The sequence below is a fragment of the Cibotium barometz genome, chromosome 32 (genome assembly GCF_041138505.1).
Source record: "Cibotium barometz isolate CiBa-2024 chromosome 32, ASM4113850v1, whole genome shotgun sequence".
Lineage (NCBI taxonomy): Eukaryota > Viridiplantae > Streptophyta > Polypodiopsida > Cyatheales > Cibotiaceae > Cibotium > Cibotium barometz.
Window position 1 is genome coordinate 24,902,350 of NC_141077.1, and position 21,148 is coordinate 24,923,497.

At 44.9% G+C, this 21,148-nt stretch overlaps 1 protein-coding gene across 3 annotated transcripts in view; it reads right to left on the bottom strand.

Annotated features, from left to right (window-relative positions):
• The window catches only part of LOC147620003 (ARM repeat superfamily protein), a 90,429-nt gene that overhangs the window by 38,893 nt on the left and 30,388 nt on the right, over positions 1-21,148 (bottom strand). The window contains exons 2-10 of one of the 3 annotated variants that reach the window (XM_086772128.1): positions 19,819-19,923; positions 11,643-11,756; positions 11,298-11,441; positions 11,097-11,177; positions 10,935-11,004; positions 10,767-10,837; positions 3,282-3,445; positions 2,980-3,051; positions 2,553-2,778 (exon numbers count right to left, since the gene is read on the bottom strand). In XM_086772128.1, coding sequence (XP_086628254.1) covers positions 2,553-2,778; positions 2,980-3,051; positions 3,282-3,445; positions 10,767-10,837; positions 10,935-11,004; positions 11,097-11,177; positions 11,298-11,441; positions 11,643-11,666 — 852 coding nt within the window. In that variant the 5' untranslated portion in view covers positions 11,667-11,756; positions 19,819-19,923. The remainder of the gene's footprint in view (positions 1-2,552; positions 2,779-2,979; positions 3,052-3,281; positions 3,446-10,766; positions 10,838-10,934; positions 11,005-11,096; positions 11,178-11,297; positions 11,442-11,642; positions 11,757-19,818; positions 19,924-21,148) is intronic. The other 2 variants (XM_086772126.1, XM_086772127.1) reach the window with 2 other exon arrangements.

Genomic DNA, 21,148 nt, shown 5'->3' on the forward strand with positions numbered 1-21,148 from the left:
GGAGAAGATCAACAAGAAAATTAAACGCAAAGGAATTATGAAGGATGACTTGGTATTACGTTATAATAGCAGGCTTGATAATTCCTTTCATAAGAAATTTCAAGTTAAGTGGGAGGGACCTTTCTTGGTGCAGCAAGGATTTGCAAATGGTACCTATCAATTGGCAGATTTAGATGGGACTTTGCATGCTTCCAGGGTAAATGGATACAGGCTGAAGAAGTACTATGCACGTTTGATGGTGATTGTACAGGATGCAGTGTTAGAAGATGTGATTTCCAATGATGGGCAGTCTTTGGATATGGATTTAGGTCTTGAAATGCTTTTTACTGCTGATCATGAATGATTCAGCAGGCTGGGGGTTGGGCAAAGTATGTCAGGCAAAATTCTGTAAAGGTGCTTTGAGTCCGTGTACATATGGGATGCATGGTTTGCAATAAAACTTTGCCCTGAATGCTCTGGCAAATGTACAGACTGAATGGCTTGCAGTGAGTTAGTACATGCATTTTTCTTGGGAGCAGGTGCTTGAGACTTGAAGTTTTTATGCTATGAGCTTTCTATTGGTCAAGAGGGTGTCTTGGATGTACTGGTGCAGATTTTTGGAATGGCCGTATGTCTCCACATCGCAGAGGGGTTGGGCATGATAGGCATGGTGATGAGACGTAGTATGTGTGTGGATTCCGGTGCTCAAAAGATCTTGATAAAGGCCTAAATAAGCATTGCAGTATGGCATGGGAGAGAGAAGCTGTAGCGACGCTTGTTTGTTTTTTTCTTGTGTGAGCGACCAGAGAAGGAGAGGAGATTCCCTTTGTGTGCGTGAAAGGCTGACAAGGACGGGCTCTTGTTGGGCGGTGCGCATGGCTGGAGCGCAACGAAGAGAGAGCGGCCAGTTCGTGATGGAAGGCGCCGCTAGGTGGTGTCCGTTGTGAAGCCGGCAGTGGCCAACGTTGCGAAGGTGGTGAAGTTTAGTTCGCTGTGGCTGCTGGTAGCACAGAGAGACAGAGAGCTAAGGGGAGCGAAGCTGTTGGCGTCGACTAGGCAAGGAATCGCCTTGGGGACCAGCAGGAAGAGCGAAGGGGAGATGAGCGGGCGCCAACTGCAGCAGACAAAGAGAACAAGCCGGCGGGTCGACTGTCAGTGAAGAGAGCAGCGAAGGAGGCAGCTGACTGGGCGGAGGGGCCTCTGGTGTGTGATCAAGAGAATGCTTTGGGCAGCAGTGTGTGAGTTGTTTGCTAAGCCACAAGGGCAGTAGGCATACAAGGGATGTTGTGGGTCTTGAGTAAGAGGTGAGCGCGGGTGTGTGTCCGGAACAGCCAGCAGTAGCTCACGAGTGTATATGTGCATGTGGAGCAAATAGGGTGCGTGCGTATGTGTTGGGGAGTGAAGTGTTATTGCAGTGTGAGTGTGATATAGAAGGAGAGTGCGAGGAAGAGTGGGTTGAAGCTTTGTCAATTGATAAAAAGCTATGTGTGATGGATGACCCCTTGTAAATGGACAAATAGGGTTTGTGTTGATGATATTTGAGTGGCTTAGCCTTGCCGACAGATAAAAGGCCTTAATAATGAGATGTGTGAGCCGTTGAAGCTGTCTCTTCTTTGGTTTGTGTGAGATAAGAGAGAGATGTGGTGAGACGTGTATGATATCGTCTCTGGTGCCCCCATTTTGTTGTTATATTCAAAGTTTGTGAGTCGGGAGGCTATAGAGGCCTTGTGTTTGTTTCCTTGTTTCCGCCTCACAACGGCACTAGAAGAAAGCTTGAGCATGTACCAGAAGGTTGCTTTGCATAAAGGTTCCAGGCAAAATGAGATTGATACTCTAACGGATCAAGTGGACAAAATTAGGTCCCATTTGGCAGCCTTGTAAGCTGCCAATGCAAGATAAACATAAGCTCAATCAATAGGACAAATTCTTGAGCATAATAGCACAACCGTTCCAACATACTAACAAGGGTTCGGAACAGATTGTCATGGAAAAACCAGGGATAGCTGCAGGTGACACCATTGATGTAGCAAAAATTTTGTTGATGGACGAGGGGATAATAATGCAAGAAGAAGTTACACACATGTCCCAACTTAAACACAGACAAATTTAAGGAAAAAGAGCCTGCCCATAATTAGAGGTAATTGGCGATACCAAAAGCTCACTAGAGTAGGATTTCCCTGTCAACACTGGACAGTGTTGAACAACGGCAAGTGGGAAGACTAAGGGTCATCAGCAGTTCCCACTCCTAACCGTGGGGAAGGAGGACACCAGTACATCACTCTAGTCTTCCCAGGAAGATGTACAAGGTTGGTAGCCATGAAAGACCTTCGCAGACTTTCGTGTGGTGCCCTTATTTGGGTTTTTTTTGCACGGGCAAAGGGATTTCACTGAGGAAATGAAGGGGAAGATTCAGAATGTCAGGAGCGCATGCCAAAGCACTTCCAGACTCCTATGCCACCTTACCAAGAAGAAAGAGCTCGCATCTATGAGCAGAGTAGGTGCAAATTATGTCAACTTTAACAAATTTGATGGTAAGCACGATGCAGCGTATAAGGATAACGCACTGATATTACCTGCTGGAGATACACTGTAAGATAATCCTGAAGTCCCACAAAACACTGCAGGTTTTGTGATCCAAGGGCAACCATTGCCTCAGATAAATGTTCTGCGAACTCTGAGTCATCCTCGTTGCACACAAACGATCCGTTTTGGATTCCTCTAGATGCTTCAGACAAGACTTCAAAAACACGTCTCAAGGCAATATCGTATGCCAAGGCACTTTCGTCCACCGGTCTTCTTCTGCAATTTGATGAAGATGAAACATGTCAGCTCAGTAAGAATCTTCAAGCAAAAGCATGCCACCAAGTTGCCAACTCATGCAGAAGCCTAAGGAACTCTAATGTTATGTGTAGTTTTAACATAAAGCACAAATGTAGCATTCTCTACAATTCATTGCTCAATATTCTGCCAAAAAGTACACAAAAAGGATCTCGCGTACACCTTGATGCAATTTGCTTCATAATTTCACTAGACCGTAGACGGAATTCTGCCGTATTCAGCAAAAATCCGCAGCTGTGAACATGAACAACACCCTAACGATTAATTGTTAAATATATTTAATGTGTGTACATGCGTACATGTGTGTGTGTGTACATGCTGCAACAAAGAGACATAAATAAGCCTAAACTGAATCAGCTAAAACACAAACCTCTGTTCATAACTGAGTAAAACCCTACAAAGCAGAAAAAATGAATTTGGTCATGATCAAAAATCTTCTTAAAAAGCTTTCAATGCCCACTTACGCTTCAATTAAACCATTTTCAGCTATCTTATCAACAGGTGCCCACTCCACATACGCCAGAAGTGCACTAAGTGTTGCGTTGACCACAGCCGCGTGTTGCTTTGCAACATCCAGCTGATTTTGTTGTAGTAAGTTCACAGCTTCACCAAAATGAAGCTCTAGCATCTACAGAACATTGTAACAGAAGAATCGTGATCATTCAATGACAAGGCTTCTTTACATTAATCTGAACAATATAGACAGACAAGATAGGCACAAGTAGGAAAACTATGACACAGGTAAGCCAGCCCCTTGCAGAAAGAAACATCTAGCTCAGGAGAAAGGGTCCCCCACTCAAGCAGGCCCCTAGCTTGTACAGATAGCTTCCCAATAGCAGCCACTCCATAAAAACCTTCAATTCACTACTGCTCTTTTAATCAAACAGCTATATGAAAATAAAAAAATAAAAACTTAATATTTGAAAAAATAAATGGGTAATAAAACATAAATCTTGAAACGATATCACTCGATTCATCACCACATTTATGAAATAGACCTTGTAACGATCATTCCCTTTTATCTCAACTAGATACTTGTTCAGATACTTCCAGAAAAGCTCGATAATCTACAAATAAATCGGCATTCATAAGGCAACAACAGAAAGATAGTTCTTAGAACTTTCCCTCTTTTTCTTTCCTTTCTTTGTGAACAAGACTGTATATGCCCCCTCCCCTCTCAGATGTAGTTCTCTTTCAAGAACAGCTAGCCATACAGGGTCTCCCCCTCCATTTCAGTTATTGCCACTAGGCTCTATAAGAGGCCAGCCAGAGGATTAGTGTCTCTTCCCTTATGATTTTTTGATTCCTGCCCCATCCATGAGGCAAGCCTGTATCTAGCCCTACGGGATTGTATCTAGCCCATTGTGGCTGTTTTTTCATTAACTAATAGAAGGATCTTTTTCCCGAAAAAAAAAAAAGAAGTATCTTGTTTTAAAATAGGAAGGGAGGGGGGTGGAGTGGCGGGGCAGGTGGGCACAAGACTATCTCTGACTCCAAAGTTTCTTTTTCATCAACCACCTTGGATAGATCTTCCATAGATGGATCATCTAGTATTTGACCTATACAAGGCTTCAGAAATACATTGCTGTTGATCTTATTTTCTACCTGGAATACCCTTCGACAACTTTGGATACAAAGCTTGCCCTTCTTGGTCTTGTGGAGTGTGGGGACACTCCTACCAACAAACTTAAGAGTATATCTAGTACTATGGAATTTGAAATAGCATGCAATGCAAAGATATGCTCCATCAATAAGAAGGCAGCTTTTTATGTGTCTTCTTGCATGCAATAAACCAAGCTTGCTTGCTGAACAATCCACCACCGTCCATGAATGTCATGATTTTGTTCTTGTGACTTCTCCGAAAGGCATGAGTATTCCCTTAACTTTTTATCTATCAATTTTACCTTTACATAGAGACACTTAGTCATCCTAGTGAGCCAATAGAAAAAATCTTTGTAGGCTTTTGAAGGAGGCTGCTGCAAATCCTTTATGACCTGCGCAGATTAACAAACATATCCCCTAGATAAACTTCATTGGCCTTGGTAAGGGCTCTTGGAAGCTGAAATTGGAGATGTTGTGGCTCTTGGTACGGAGTTGCTTGTAAGTTTCTTGCTCCATGCATGCAAATTTCTAGATAAGACACTTAGTCATGGGAAGTCTTCTTTGTGATTGGCCAATAGAAAAAATCTCTCTAGGCTTTCAAAGGAGGCTTCTGCAAGTCCTTTATGACCTGCATATGTTCAATTACATGGTTTCCTCCAGTACATTATTTTGAAGTTCATCTGTTATACAAAGCATATGCTTTTAATGAAAATATACATCACTGGTAGTGAAACTTTTCTTGCTGAATATCAGTTCAGGTTACAGCAAAACATTATCTTTATCATATGCATCTTTCCCTGAAAAGTGATGAAATCTTGCACATAGCTAATGATTTTTGTCCTCAATTAATGCTATTAATTTTTGTAGCATAGCCATCTCAATGGAAACAAATTTTGAAAGAGCATAGCCATCTCAATCTTTTATTACTTCACAAAAATTAGTAGCATTAATTGAGGACAAAAATCGTTAGCTATTTGCAAGATTTCATCACTTTTCGGTGAAAGATGCATATATGATAAAGATAATGTTTTGTTGTATAACCTGGACTGATATTCAGCAAGAAAAGTTTCCCAAAAGCTTCACCACCAATGATGATTATTTTTTCATTAAAAGCATATGCTTTGTATCATAAATGAACTTCAAAATAAGGTACTGGAGGAAACCGTGTAATTGATCATATGCAGGTCATAAAGAACGTGCAGCAGCCTCCTTGGAAAGCCTAGAAGGATTTTTTCACTAACAGTTTCTGCCAAGCCACACTTTTGGCCCACACAGGAAGGGTTATTCCAAGGACTTGGAGATCCTTTACTGGCTGCATGCAGCACAGGGCCTTGCTTGTCACAGAGTGCAAGTTGATCATGCTAAAGATCAAGTTCATCGAATGCACCGACTGCCGAAAAAGAAAGGTCATATGGAGGCCGGTCACTTTATTGGCGCGCAATTAGGACATGCCAAGGTCCTTGTTTTTCTCCACTCTTCCCCGAACCCTCTTCCATGTTCTCTTTTTCCTTTATTTATACATTTCTTCCTTATTTTATTTGATTCTTCCTCTTTTCACCTATCTCACTTCTTTCGTGCCAAAATTATACCCCTTCAACCGTGCACACCTGCTCATTCCCAAGCTGACCCTCTTCATCGCCACTGTGCCATTGTCGGTCAGCTGTATTTATCTCACCGAGCCAATCACCACCAGCTGCACTACCCTCGTCACGCTGGACACCCATGGCCGGTCACTGTGTTGCACACACACCAATCCTTCGACGCTTTTCGGCAAGGTGCCTGGGCTGATTTTTAGTGAAACCTCCTTTCAAAAAAAAACAATCACTCAGTTACCGTCACCACTTCGCCACCTCAGCACCCCAGATAAAACATATCAAGAAACCCTATCTGCCTCCCTCTCGGACAATCCTTCCACTTCTTCTCTCTCATCGCCCCCTTTCCACTTTCTTTTCTCGGACGGCCCTTCCACTACTTCTCTCTCATCGCCCCCTTCCCACTTTCTTTTCTTGGATGGCTCTTCCACTTCTCTCTCATCGCCCTCTTTCCACTTTTCTTCTCTCAGACGATCTCTCCACCTTCTCTCCTTGACAACTTTCCACGCATTTCCTCTTGAGCAATCTCTCCACCTTCTTCTCTCTCCCACTTTCCACCTATTTCTTCTCGGACCGTCTCTCCCCTTTCTACTCTATACCACTTTCCACCTATTTCCTCTCGGACAGTCTCTCCACTTTCTTCTCTCTCCCACTTTCCACCTATTTCCTCTCAGGCAGCCTCTTGTTCTCTCCTTGACCACGTTTCACATATTTCCTCCCAGACCACCCTTCCACCGTTCTCTCTCCTCGCCTCTTTTCCTGTTTTCTTTCTTTCCTCTCTGATCGCCTTCCTCCCTCCTTCTACCTCATCGCTAAAGTTTCCTTCTAATCACCCTCTTCATTGAGTTTCCCCCTATTGCCACGTTTCCCTCCTCGCCCCCAACATCCACTCCCTCATTGCTTTTCCTTTCCACGTCTTCTCTCCTCGCGTTATTACTCTCCTTCTCTACTCACCCAACATCAACTCTACTTGCCCATCATAAGTCTCACCTATCGCTACGCTTCTCCCACTTCGCTCCACCATGCCACGCGCATTCACCTGAAATAAAAGCCTCGCTCTCCCTCTGTGCTTGCTTGCAGTCCTGCCATTTGAGCACTTGGGTCATTGTTATTGCAGTCGGATAACAGAGCATGTGTCGAACTATCTCACTGTGACCACTGCTGAGTGTACACTGTGCAGCGAGTAGCCCTATAACACTGTTGAAAGGTTAATGTCATGAGTTCCAAGTATTGTTCACTCCTCGGTGGTGTCTTGTCAACTTGCATGCATTATTCAATGTGTGAGAAAGCTTCTGTGTGTAAATCTGCACAATCCCCTTGTTGTGACTCTCAGATATATTGTCCAGAGAGAACCATCCACTCCTTAGTGTGCCGGGCAGCCCAAGCTGCTACAGGTACGCTAGAAGTGATGGGCAACGACCTATAGTCACCAAGGATGCCCAGCATGCAAGTAGATAGGAACTCCCAAGTACAGCAGCTACTTCAGTGGCACACATCAACGTTGAGTCCGAGCAACTACAGGACGGTTATGGTTGGCCACGTGCTGGCCAAACTCTATGGTGCAGTGCTAGAGCAGGAGCTTAGCTTATATGCTGAGCGAGCAGGTTTACGCTCATCAGGGCAGGCAGGCTTCAGGAGAGCTTTCTCTACCACTGACCATGTATTCACTTTGAGATGTATGATTGATCAGGCCAGAGTGAGGAAGAGAAAGCTCTATTGCTGCTTTGTGGATTTCCGCAAGGCATTTGACACAGTACCACGAGAGAGGCTCTTTCAGCGCCTGCAGTCTCTTGGCATACCAGCAGATATGACATGGGGCATCTATGCATTATATGAGCAGGTTTTTGGACGAGTCAGATGTCCAGGAGGTATGTCCGAGACTATTGCTAGCACCATTGGTGTGAAGCAAGGATGCCCACTTTCCCCCACGCTATTTGGGTTATACATTGATGAGGTGGCTGACTTCATTACACGGGGAGGCGGAGATGGAGTTGATTTAGCAGGCACCTCAGTACATATTATGCTCTATGCTGATGATATTGTATTAGTGTCTGAGTCCCCAGGTGGGCTACAGCAGCATCTACATGCACTCCATGATTTCTGCACACAGAGGGGTCTTACTGTGAACCTTGCGAAAACCAAGGTTATGGTCTTTCATACATCGAGACAGGGCAGGAGTCAGCTGACATTCACTCTCGCCGGATGCCAGGTGGAGGTGGTGACATCATACGTGTACCTAGGGGTTACCTTCTCTGCAGCAGCCACACGCTTTACCATGGGTTCAGCAGCCAGAGCTAGATTGACACGGGGATATGCAGCATTGGCTATGCTAGAGAGACAGTGCCACCAGGCGCATTTTCAGGAGCCCCGGACGAAGGGGTGGCTATTTGACACATTAGTCACACCGGCATTGATGTATGGAGCAGCAGTATGGGCACCAGGCCTTGCTACCCATTGGTGGACACAGATAGAGAGACCACAGGCCCTCATGATGGCACGCATGATACGCAGCAAACCGTCAGTACCTCATGACATTATCCGAGCAGAGTTTGCTGCGCCTCCTATGATGGTAGAGGCCATATTTCAGACTATATGCCTGCTAGACAGATTCAGAGAGATGCCACAAGACAGATTATCATACAGAGCTTTTCAGGCATCTAGACAGTTGGCTGAGGCAGGAGACAGAGGATCATGGTATGCACAGGTCACACATTGGTTCTCACAGCATGGCCTAGACATGGATCATCTACCACCATTCCAGTATGACAGGGATGCACCACATATCCAACTCTCTCATAGTGAGAGGAACAGAGTATTGAGACAGGATCTATGGCAGCTCTATACACGAGAGACATGGATATCACCTACACAGCCTCTTCCACCGAAGATGCTATACTACAGAGATCACTTCATGAGTATCACTGATGATGGATTTATAGAGAGGCCTAGATACATGGAGGGCTTTTTACCACACGGATCCCGAGTGGCTATTGGTCAGCTCAGAGTTTCATCACACCGATTGGAGATTGAGACTGGCAGAGCAGCACGGATCCCCCGAGAGGAGAGGGTATGCAGATTGTGCAGAGAGGAGGTGGAGAGTGAGGAGCATTATGTATGCAGATGCAGAGCATATACAGCCATCAGAGAGAGATATCCCATTTTATTCAGAGAGCCACATTCCCTACGCCAGATCTTTGAGGCAGCAGACCAGCGCATACTAGGGAGATACATTCTAGACATACAGCGCCACAGAGAGACATTATTACAGGCTCAGACAGCTCCAGAGGGGGGGCGGCAGACACAGATTACTACATTTTTTCAGAGATCCATACCCCTCCCAGCCCCTACACGGCAGGGAATTACTCCCCAGAGAGCAGAGACACTTAGAGCCCGCAGGAGACAGAGGACACCTGGCTTTCGAACACCACGCCTATACCAGAGAGAGATGACAGAGATCAGAGCTCAGTTTCACAGAGAGGGTGCGGAGCGACTGGCTCGCTTCAGAGCACACCCAGGCATGTTCTTCAGGGAGCTGTGGACACCCCCTTCACTGATGTATACCATTTTATACCCCCAGTATGGTACAGGATGGAGCTAGCTAGGTTGCATATCATGATTGTATACTCCATGCATATAGCTTTGCATTCTCCTAGTAGTAGAGCTCCATCCCCTCCACACCCAGATTCAGCTTTTTTTTATTCAGTGCTTTTTTATTTTGTTGGGATGACAGAGGATACCCCATACAGGTACTCCGATTTGTCTCATAGGCCGAGTTCGGTCTTTTGGAAGACGTTAATAAAATCTTTCTTTCTTTCTTTCTAGTCACTGTTGGTGGTGCTCACTTACCAGACCCTCTGGGCTACAAGAGGACTCTCAACAAGAAGGGGAAGCTTGGGTTCTTGATCTTGGCTTATCTTGCAATCCTGCCATTTGAGAACTAGGGCCATAGCGGTCAGGTATACTAGGTCTTGTGTCTCCAGTTGGTTTCTAAGTTGGTTTCTAACAGAGCATGTGTAAAGTCCTTCTCTGAATCTCCCTAAACACAGCTGAAAACCAAGGCTTTAGTCCTTAACCAAATCATGAGGTCATAGGCTAGCTCATGAGTTCAATCCTTTTTCCCAAAATACATCTTGTCCTGCTATCTTTGTTTAGCCAGTAAAAGCTTTACCAAATCAACTTGTAGCAACAATACATCCTAATCTGTGTATTTCGCATATTCTATCCCCACATATACATTGCAAATATTGTCTACATGGTTGTCAACTACGTAAAGTTCGATTCGGTACAGTACGTTCAACTACGGCCTCGGAATGCACCGCTAAATTTTGAAAAGGTGGAGGTGCGGTCCATTTAAAAAATACTTAAAAATATAATGTGAATAAAAACTCAAGAAAATAACATGTAATTGGCATTTCTCAAGGTGATATCATCAACCTTACTTCGTCACTAGAGAGCTCTGCTACTGACAACTGTCACCTTAAAAATCTAGATTCTTGCCTGCTTTGCTTGCCAATTTCCTAAGCTTGATGGATCATCAGCATTCATGCACAATGGACACACTCAACTTCTTAAATGTATAACCACAAAGCTCTAAACCATCAAGTTCATCAAACATGGCAGAGAATTAATCAAGATGCAGTGTCATCATAAGAATCCATCAAGATTCAGTGTCATCCTACTAAGCACGAAAAGCATCTCCACTTCAGCTTGCATCAACGAAATTTCTAAAGCGAATGGACCTTCACAACCACTTACCTTATAAAACAAAGGGAATATTTGTGGCAAAGCCTGTGTTAGGCTATGAAGCAATTGCCTGCGCCTGTCACCTGCCACAGCATAATAGTTGGTATTACCACCCTGCACAATCATTTAATCAAACTTGAATTTTATATTTAAATGCATAGAGGTTATTAAGAAAACAACCTTCCAAATCCTCATTATAGACCGTTATGTCTTCAGGAAGCCACCTCAACACCATGACAACCAACTCTGCCTGCCATAGTCACAGTTGGGTGATAAAAACACTTGAAGACACTTTGGCACATAAACATTCAGCTAGCATCAAGACAGTCAAAGAAGGCATACATATGCAGGGCTCACTGCTGCCAGCTCTGTAAGTTTGAGCAGAAAACCTTGCCACAAGGACGTGTCTTCATGCCTGACAACCTACATAGATTCAGTCAAACAACTGCAAAATGAAAGCAAATACAATGCCTTTATGCTGCATAACTGTCAAATGCATGTGCCTCAAAACCCATAAAAAGATCAAAGGACTGGAAGCCATACCTCAGCCACCAATGCTGCAGTTTGGCTCTTCAAAAACCATTCATCCTGAGATGTTGCAATTTCAGGGACCAACCCCAGTACTAAATCAGCTAGTTGTGCCCTAGTCTGAACCGTTAGCTCCTCCCATCGCATCCGTACCAGATACTGTTGCAACAACATAGCGTGTTGAATGATGTGTGCATATATAACACAGATGCAAGTGTTGCGTCTGTAACACAAGAAAGTGTCCAGCTGGGCATTGTATGCTATCATGCTTGTTCCTTTTTAACTGGCATGCTTGCTGTGACTACGACTGATTTTAAAAAAGTGTCTCATTTCTTTGAGGATAAGTGTTGGTTTTGTAACCTGTTTCAAAGCATGAACTGACATATATCCACATTATCTGGTGTAGTGCAACATAATCTGCTGGCTGGCAGATCTTAGGGTATCTTTCTCAGCAAGGATGTGTCATTGAACGGCCTAGAATAAGAACACAACCTGAAACGTGGTTATATTTTATAACTGAAATCCTTGAAGTAGGCCTCTAGATATGCAACGGCTTCTAGTACACAAAAATCTTACAGGCCATGCCTCAAGCTAGGTCAATTTGATTGCACCTTGGGAATGAGCTTATGGTCTTCAGCCCTCATAAAGTATGCTTCCAAAGTCCAAACAGTGATATGGAGCTATATGAGATAATATATAATATGCGAACTAGAAACACGAAAAATTTTCCTCTGTAAGGACTCTGTTACATTGATTTACTTCTATCTAGCAAACAGTCCAAGTTAAAATCCCTATACTTGGAAACAGTCCAAGCTAAAATCCCTATACTTGGAAACAGTCCGTGAAGACGGATATTTCAAGCCAATTTAAGCTAATCTTGGTTTAGACGCTGGACAAAAATTCACATCAGTGATGTTACAACCCAAGCCAAAAGCACGCTAGCAATTGGAGTTAGATTAACCTAACCACTAGGATAACGCATTTGGAGGAGAGGTCTGTCAGAATGCACAGCGGAAATGAAGAAAACTGCTGTAGAGAGCAATACACAGATCAAAGAGAGTGAGAAGCTTGTGTAACTCTGCTTTATACACCAATAAATCCCTGAATAATACAAGATGGAGTGTGTGGGCAAGGGGCCATTTTATATGACCCCTGGCTGCTGGTCGGCCAGCCCAGAATCAGCCAACAGCAGCCCATGACCAAAAAATGTTTAGTCGGCCAGCACTGAAAAAGGGTCGGGCATCACAGATACAGTCAGCCAGTCATCTAGGAGCAGCCGACAGCCCATACAGAGCTCCAAAAAAATAGCGATAACCAGAGGTGTATCGCTATTGTTGAGAACCCGGTCTTCCATGCCCGGACCAAGCACATAGAGATATAATATCACTTTGTTCGTGAGTAGATCTTGGCTGGTGACATCTTGCTTCTTTATTGTTCGACGGAGGACAATGCGGCGGACCTCTTCACGAAGTCTCTACCTCAGGCTATGCTCCGGCAGTACTCCAGCTCACTGAGGTTGGTTCCACATCCAAGAGCTGAGAGGGGGGGTTAGCAGTCCTCTCCTGTCTGTACACAATGTCAGGGCCTTTGTTGTGGGTGTGCCCGCCCGTATTTGGTGTCTTCCCATTTTTCCTCTCTTCATATTTTTTCCCACTGGATGACAGTGGGCTCCTTTTGTGGATACCCAACCTCCCCAAGCAACCTCCGCAGCCACAACCTCGCAAGCAACACCACAAGCAACCCAGTACTCTGCCTCTGTCGACGACAAGGCAATAGTTCGCTGCCTCTTGTTTCTCCATGAAACAGCTCCTAAGCCGAGGGTAAAACTGTAAACTGATATAAATCTCCTCATGTCTGGATCCCCCCCCCAATCTGAGTCACTCCAACCTTGGAGTCGCACTCGTTCCTTCGCGTTTCACCTCCAGTGGTGTAGAAGAGTCCAAGATCCTTCGTACCCTGCAGATACCGCAAGATCCGCAATCCTGCGTCCCAATGAGACTTCAACCGCATCTGCATAAACAAGCTCAACAGCCCCACAGGAACCCTCAAGTCCAATCTGGTGTTCAGCAACCAGATCAATGAACCAACGAGCATCCGGTACAGAGAGGCATCAAATGGCTCACAAGGATCATTAACTGTAAGTTTTGTGTTTGGGTCCATCGGTGACGTGATAGGCTTGCAGTTCTCCATCCCAAAGGCCTCAAGCAACTCATGGACATACCACTGCTGAGAGAGAAAGAACCCCCTCTCGGCCTGCCAAATCTCAAATACCAAGAACAAGTAGTGTAAGCCTAAATCGGTCATCTCAAACTCTTTTGACAAGCCAGCCTTCATCACTGCAATGTGCTCCATATGACCGCCAGTGAGAATGAGGTCATCCACATAAAGGAGGATCAACGTGACCATGCCGCATTCCCGAAAGACAGATAGGTTACGATCAGCAACCGATCTCTGAAATCCAGTCCGTAGAAAGAAGGAATCAATCTTCTAATTCCAAGCCCTGGGAACCTGCTTAACACCATCCAAGGCCTTCCGCAACCTGTAAACCATCCACTTTGATCCTGGAGCCAGGCTGCTCAACATACGCCTCCTCCTGCAGGTCACCATTAAGGAACGCAGATTTAACATCCATCTAAAATACGGGCCACCGCTGAGAAGAAGCAAGGGCAATAACGGTCCGAATCATGGTCATCCTCGCTGTCGGTGCAAAGGTATCCTCATAGTAGATGCCAGGCTGCTGAGCATAACCATTAGCCACAAGTCTGGCTTTGTGTTTGTCCACCGCCCCATCTAACGTATACTTGGTCTTAAAGACCCACTTAACACCAATGATAGACCGTTTCAACGGCCTCGGAACCAACTCCGAAGTATTATTCTTCTCTATGGCATCTAGTTCCACCTGCATAGCTTTCCTCCAAGTATCCTGTGCAAGGGCTTCCTTGACGGAAGTGGGCTCTTGCTCCCTCATGATACGAGACATCAAAGCATAGTTTACCTCTAAAAGCTCTGCTGAATGACTTTTGTCATGAACTCTATGCGATCTTCGAGGTCCGTCCTCTGTGGTCCATTCGGAGGGAAGCTCAGAAACACCCGACTCCCGAAGGGTATCTACCAACCACATGGGTACTCGAACAGAACGCGAGCCTCCTGCTGCTGCGGGGGGTCGTCTCCAACTGCGGCTCAACCTCCTCAACTAACTCAGGCTGTAGAGCTGGAACAATCGACTGGGAATCATCATCAAAATCATTTGGGTCTCCAAGAAGTGGCGGCTCATCAACAATGGAGACTGGAACATGCTCATCAAAAACCACATCCCTGCTGACGACGATCTCATTCCTCTTTCTCCACCATCACATGCCACTCCTTGAAATGAGCAAAAGCTTGGTCCTTCTGTGAAAGAAAATAAACCCAACAGAATCTGCTACAATCATCAAGCAGCAGCATGAAGTACAAAGAACCTCCCAAGGATGGCGTCTGCATAGGTCCACACAAGTCAGTGTATACCAACTCCAAAGAAATCGAAGCCCACCTGGAAGCTTGCTTCGGAAAAGATTCCTTGTGCTGCTTACCACAAATGCAAGAACTACAGTGTCCCTGCCTGATGCCAACATCCGGCAAGCCAACCACCATATGGTTCTGGAAAGCCCACTGCAGCGCATCCACATTCAAGTGGCCAAACCGAAAGTGCCACAAATCACCCATCTGAGTATCTGTCAAAGAGGAGAGTGCTGAGAGTTTGTATATACCATTCTCCACTCCGCCTTCCCAAACAACCTGGCCAGTGTTGCGGTCCCATAGAGCAATGTTACCCTGTTGTAGAGAGAAGCCAAATGTTGCCAAATACCTCTAGCGAGCGTCATATGCTTAATGTGATTGATCGCCTGTGGTGTGCAATTGAGGAAGATGAAAGAACGGACTCGAGCATTAACACGATCCCATAACTGTGCCTGAGCCTCCCGTTCCTTTCGTATAGAGGGTAACTCCCTATCTTCCAACTCCGACCATGGAACCCCAACAACAATGAAATCAGCCAACTCATAGGACTCCGAAACAGATTCCATCATTACCTTCCATATGCCGTAGTTGTTCCCGTCCAACTGTCGGTCCACCAAGAACGTGGGGAGTATCGGAATCTTCACGTGCTTCTCAGCCATCTCAAGGGTTCTCAAGGCTGTTCCCGTCCAACTGTCGGTCCACCAAGAACGTGGGGAGTGTCGGAATCTTCACGTGCTTCTCAGCCATCTCAAGCAAATTTGCCATCTCAAGGGTTCACAAGGTCTTGTGAAGGGAGGGTGGGTGGGAAAAAAGAAGAAGAAGAGGCTGCAAATAGAATGCAAGGTGGCTGTCCAACGGTGATGGCCGCCTTCTACTTGATCTCCAAGTCCCGTACAGCCCAAACAGTCTCCAATCAGCACCTCAATCAGCAAACCCTCGACGTCCCACTGCCTCCAAGCTTCAAGAAACCTGGGGCTCTGATACCATGTCAGAATGCACAGCGGAAATGAAGACAACTGCTGCAGAGAGCAATACACAGATGAAAGAGAGAGAGAAGCTTGTGTAACTCTGCTATATACACCAATAAATCTTGGAATAATACAAGATGGAGTGTGCGGGCAAGGGGTCATACCTGGCTGCTGGTCGGACAGCCCAAAATCAGCCGATAGCAGCCCACGACCAAAAAATGTCCAGTTGGCTAGAAAAGAAACAGTCAGCCAGCACTGAAAAAGGGTCGAGCAGCACCAGATTAGTCACGCATCATAGATACAGTCGGCCAGTCATCTGGGGGCAACTAACAGCCCATACACAGCTCCAAAAAAAATAGGGAAAAAATATGGAGAGTGAGAAAAAATGGAAGACACCTAATACAGACGGGCACACCTACAAACCCTAACATAGTGTACAGACAGGAGATGACTGCTAACAAGGTGTAGTTGTTTAAAAGAGGCATTAGGCTTATCATAGTTACCCACAGCTATTGCAGGCATATCTTGAGGCTTTTCAGTTGAGGACAACTCTTTAGAAGCCCCGGGTGATGTCACCAATTGGCCGACCATTTGGTCCATCTCCAGATTTGTGTCTCGTTCACTTGAGGCCAGGCCGGTGTCTCATGTGAAGGGGCCAGTATTTTTTTGCATAACATGGATGGGAGCCAGATTGGTGCGACCCGTGTGTTAGCAGGATGGTGTCGTATGAACGGGAGCCAGACTGGTGCCACCCGTGTATGACCTGGACTGTGTTCTATCCATGGGATTGTCACGCCATGGAAGAGCCAGTATTTGTGCTGTGTCTTGCCTATGGGATTGTCACTCCATAGGGAGGCTCGTGCCTGGACCTGTGTCTTACCTATGGGACTGTCACTCCATAGGAAGACCGGGATTTATGTTTTCTGTCGTGCCATCATTGTGCCCGACAGAAATGTTTAGTACTTGTTCCATGAACGGGAGATATGTCCATGTTACTGTTTGCACATGCATTCATGTTTGGCATGTTTGGAACTATTTTCGCATGACTTGTATTCGTGTGTTTGCTTGTTTGACGTGCCACTTACTAAACAGGGACGCCTACCAGTGAGTCGTGAAGTTTGCTCTGTCTTCTAACGAGTTTTGTTGCGTGTGAACAGGTGGTAAGTGTATTGCACTTGTTTATTTTATAGCATTCTTTTTAACCTTTGTTTTTATAAGGTTGCAGGTTCACACTCATTAATGAGGGTCCACAAAGATTCCATGGCTTTATTTGTTGAAACATGCAATGGGCTAACATCCACGACAGTGCTCTTGATGAACTTCTTGGCATGATGTCAATTTGATGATCTTCCGACCTCTCTGGCTTCTTGTGTTGGCTTGTCGTGACAATTTGCAACCATATGTCCTTTATTTCCCTTGCATGTCCCGAAGAAGCAGCATCTGAGATAACAAGCCTATGATTAGCCTCCATGTCTCTTCCACGAGAAATAGACCGGATAGCTCTAGATCCTTCTGAGATAAGCTTTAGCAGCTTCAACTCCTTCGACTTCGGTGGCTCGATCCTTGATGAAATCTTAAAATATTTGAGCCCTTCTTTGGTCCTTTTCCTTCCTGGCTCTCCAAGCTCGGAATTCTTTATCTTGGAGAAACTGTCTGAGCTGTTGAAAGTCATGGTACTCTTCTGATGACCCTAGTTTCCATCCTGAAGTCCTGGATCGGACTCATAGTTGTTCCCTTCATTAGGCCCTTGGTATCCCTCTCTTCTTGCCATGGTTCTGTCACCCCAAGAAAGTTTCTTCAAGAGAAATCCTGCTCTAATACCATTGTAAGCCCAGCGGGGCGTGCAGTTACAGACTCAGCCATGTAACCAAGAGATAAAGATAAATAAAGAGAGAGGAGATAGAGAGAAGGGAATAGGGATCTTGCATAATACACCACACTAAGCGGGTAACAGGCGCTGCCTCCTTTCAGGAATTTATTCAAGAACGATTGACGAGCACGATGGCCACGATCAATACAATCAATGAATATAAAACAATTAGATATGCCGATGTAGGATATCCAAGTCGATGTCAATGTCGAGACACAAGATCTTTGATGCCGAGCGCACCACAGGGTGACCCACAAGTATCTCTCACCGGGCTAGTACTAGCTCTAATATTCAAATCCAAATCCAATGAATCCAAGTCCAAGTCCAAGTCCATATCTAAGTCCAAGTCCAAACCCAAGTCCAAGTCCAAGTTCTAGATCCAAATCCAAGTCCACATCTAGGAAACACTCGCTCATCCCATGAGTAATCTCCATAACTCCTATAGCCTTGTCAATGAAGAAAACCTTGGAAAAGCTCTTTTTGACAAGAAAACTGATATAAAACCTATTTTAATGGTTTTTAGGCGATTAAAAACTCCAAAAAACAGTTTTTAGGGTTTCTAAAGCAGTTTTAGGGTTTTTGAAATTTCCAGTATGTACAGTTCCGTACATGTCCGTACGGATCCATACAATCGTACGGACATGTTACGGATCCGTACGGACATGTGATGACATGGCACTTCAGCCGATGGAGGCACTCCAAAGTCAGCGGGCAACGATGAAAAACTCCATGGTTTGGTTCATGATCAAGTAGATGATGATCGAGAAGATGATCTCCATGCTTCAACGAAGATGGCAACGCAATGAAGAGGTTCTTCTTCCACTTGATGCTCAAGAGAGGCTTATGCTTCTTTTATTCTTAGGGAAGCCTTGTTTTTTACCAAGAAGTGATGCTTTTGCTTTGCTTTTGCCTTTTACTTTGCTTTTGGTCTTTTTAATAGTAAAATATTACTCAACTCTAGTCAAAAGTTCTTGTTTGATTTTCTAGCTTCAAGGCCTTGCTTTTTGACCTTGGAGCTGCTTTTTCAAAAAGCAGCTTTTAGCTTTTTGGTCCGGCTCAGTCTCCTCTTTCCAATCTTAATCAAACCTTATGAACCCTGTCTCCATGTCTTCTTCCACCTATCTCGTGTCCGGGCATGGGTGTCATCATGTGAAATAGAGCTAGAAGGGCCAAATAGTTACACATTCTCCTTCTTGTCCCCCTCTATACATCTCATACTCGCCCGCCCTCACCCCCCCTCCCTTGTCGTTTGTCCTCTCGCTTCTTCATAATATAATCCATCTCTTCCCTTGTGGTGCCGCTCTAAATTTTGTGGTGAATTTCTTCTTCTCTTTCTCTCTCACATAGGGATACTTCTTTGAGAGAGCTTCGCCCCCAGCCATCCGGACCCCTCCCTCGCCGGCCAACCATCACCAGCTTCTTCTAGACCCAGGAGGTGGAAGACTCCGATACAGTGGATCCTGTGGACCCACCTCGGGCAACTCCAAACCCACCTCACCCGACAAGAGTTAGCTCGGACCAGCCCTCGGCGTTCCACTGTGCCTGACGCCCCTAGCTCCCAAACGACGGCCACAATCCCCTCATCAGCTCCAAATCCAAGACATGCCCCCAGAGCCATCAAACTACCTTTCTACGTGACGTAGCTAAGGGAGACCTCTCGGCCATACTCAATAGCCCCATGCTTGACATTCTGGAGAGTGGTATACTGTCTATTGGGGACTGATGCTCCTCTCACGTTCCATGTTCCTAGTATTCCATGATGAGATTCCACATTGTGACGTATCTGAGCCTTCATTTAAAGAAATTCTTTGGTGCTTTTTCTTTCCTTATTAAAAACAAAATATCGTGCACAAAGTGCGTTAAATCTTGATGTAGTTTGGATACGACCAACTCTATCTTGTTAAAGACACGTGCAGTTTGGGAGTAAATTAAGCTTTTATACGGGTTGGCACAATTAGCTGTGAACTAAAAATATGATTTATGCAGTTAGCTCCTTAAAAACACGATTCCAAGAAAGACAATTACTTATTGAAAATGCAAAGCAAAATGAATGATCTCATAGACGTCCAACATGATCTGTTTGGCAAAACATAACACAAAAACTATCTTATAAATTGTTTATCCAAAAAACTGTGATTTCCCTGCAAATTAGCTCTAACCCACGAGAAAAAAAGAAGAATTCAGTAATCCTGACAGTTCTTACTTGCAACAACTTCAAGCCATAATGCCGAACTTCAGATGACAAGGAACTTTGCTTAACCAGAGCAGATGCAGTAGCGCCAAGGATTTGGACATCTCCTGCTTTGAGCTGCATACAAAAGTGACAATGCCAGGGGGGGAAAATAAAAATAAGCATCAAGCAACATTAAGTGCCACTCAGAATGGCACAATCAAGTTCACTCCAAATTATAGTGTAAGATATGAGACAAGATTTTGAGAGGTACGTCATGTTAAGTCATGTAGGTTACAAACAATGGAGGGCTTGCTCTTTTGTGTATATATAATATTTAATGTATCCCTTTTTTTTAAGGACACTATACGCTGTTGGAAAAGTAATGAAGGTTTACCAAATACCCTCAGCACACAAAGCCAAGATGTCCACCTATATGGTTGAGAAACTCCTAAGCTTTGCTATAAGATATGAAACAAGAAAACAATGCAATCACAATGCACATTCACCAAAGGACCATATGCACACAAACCTGGCCAGGGGCACCATCATGCTCACCAAAATGCATGATTGGCCCATCTTCCCGACTCCCATTATGGATTAATTAATGGTTATACCCTTAAAGAAAACTTGAGCAGTATGAAATTGATTATTAGTGGTGCCAAGGCAGGCAGTGTCCCATTCCATACAAGGATGCAGATGCTACTGTTACTCCTGCCTTTATAAAACAGCAATGACAGGATAATTGCCTTCTTTTTCCATGCAGGTCATCATAAAGTCACAATAGGGGGGTCCATGGCCTTAGCATGGTTCAAAACATGCGAGCAACCTCCTCCTTCACACCTGCACATCTTGTGTATCGCCAAACTTTCCTTTTCTTGCCAATGGTTTGAAAGCCATATTACGCAGCAAGGGAGTTGCAAGATGTGCCCATACACCCATTAACAAAGGTTGGGCCATTCTAGGCAGCATGGCTTCTTTCATGAAATTGTTGGTCATGTCCACTCCCGGCTAGTTCAGGTGTGAACCCAGCTTACTCACGGGCACTTTTTCGTCGTGACTGGACACAGGTTTTTTCGTTGTGACTGGACACAGGTTTTTTCCCCATGTGAACACACTTATGTGTGTTGGGCACTTTGCCCTAGGCCTTTTAGTACTCACTTGTACTTTCATTTCATATCATTATTGAGTACATCTTTTCCAGCACTCTCACGTTTCTCTGTGCTTGAGGTTGTGTGTGTGTGTGTGTGTGTGTGTGTGTGTGTGTGTGTCATAAATCCCATATGATTCCCTTTGAAATCCAGCGATGGGAACATATGACTTCTTCTCTTCATACTGCAGATTTATGGACAGCAACTCACCC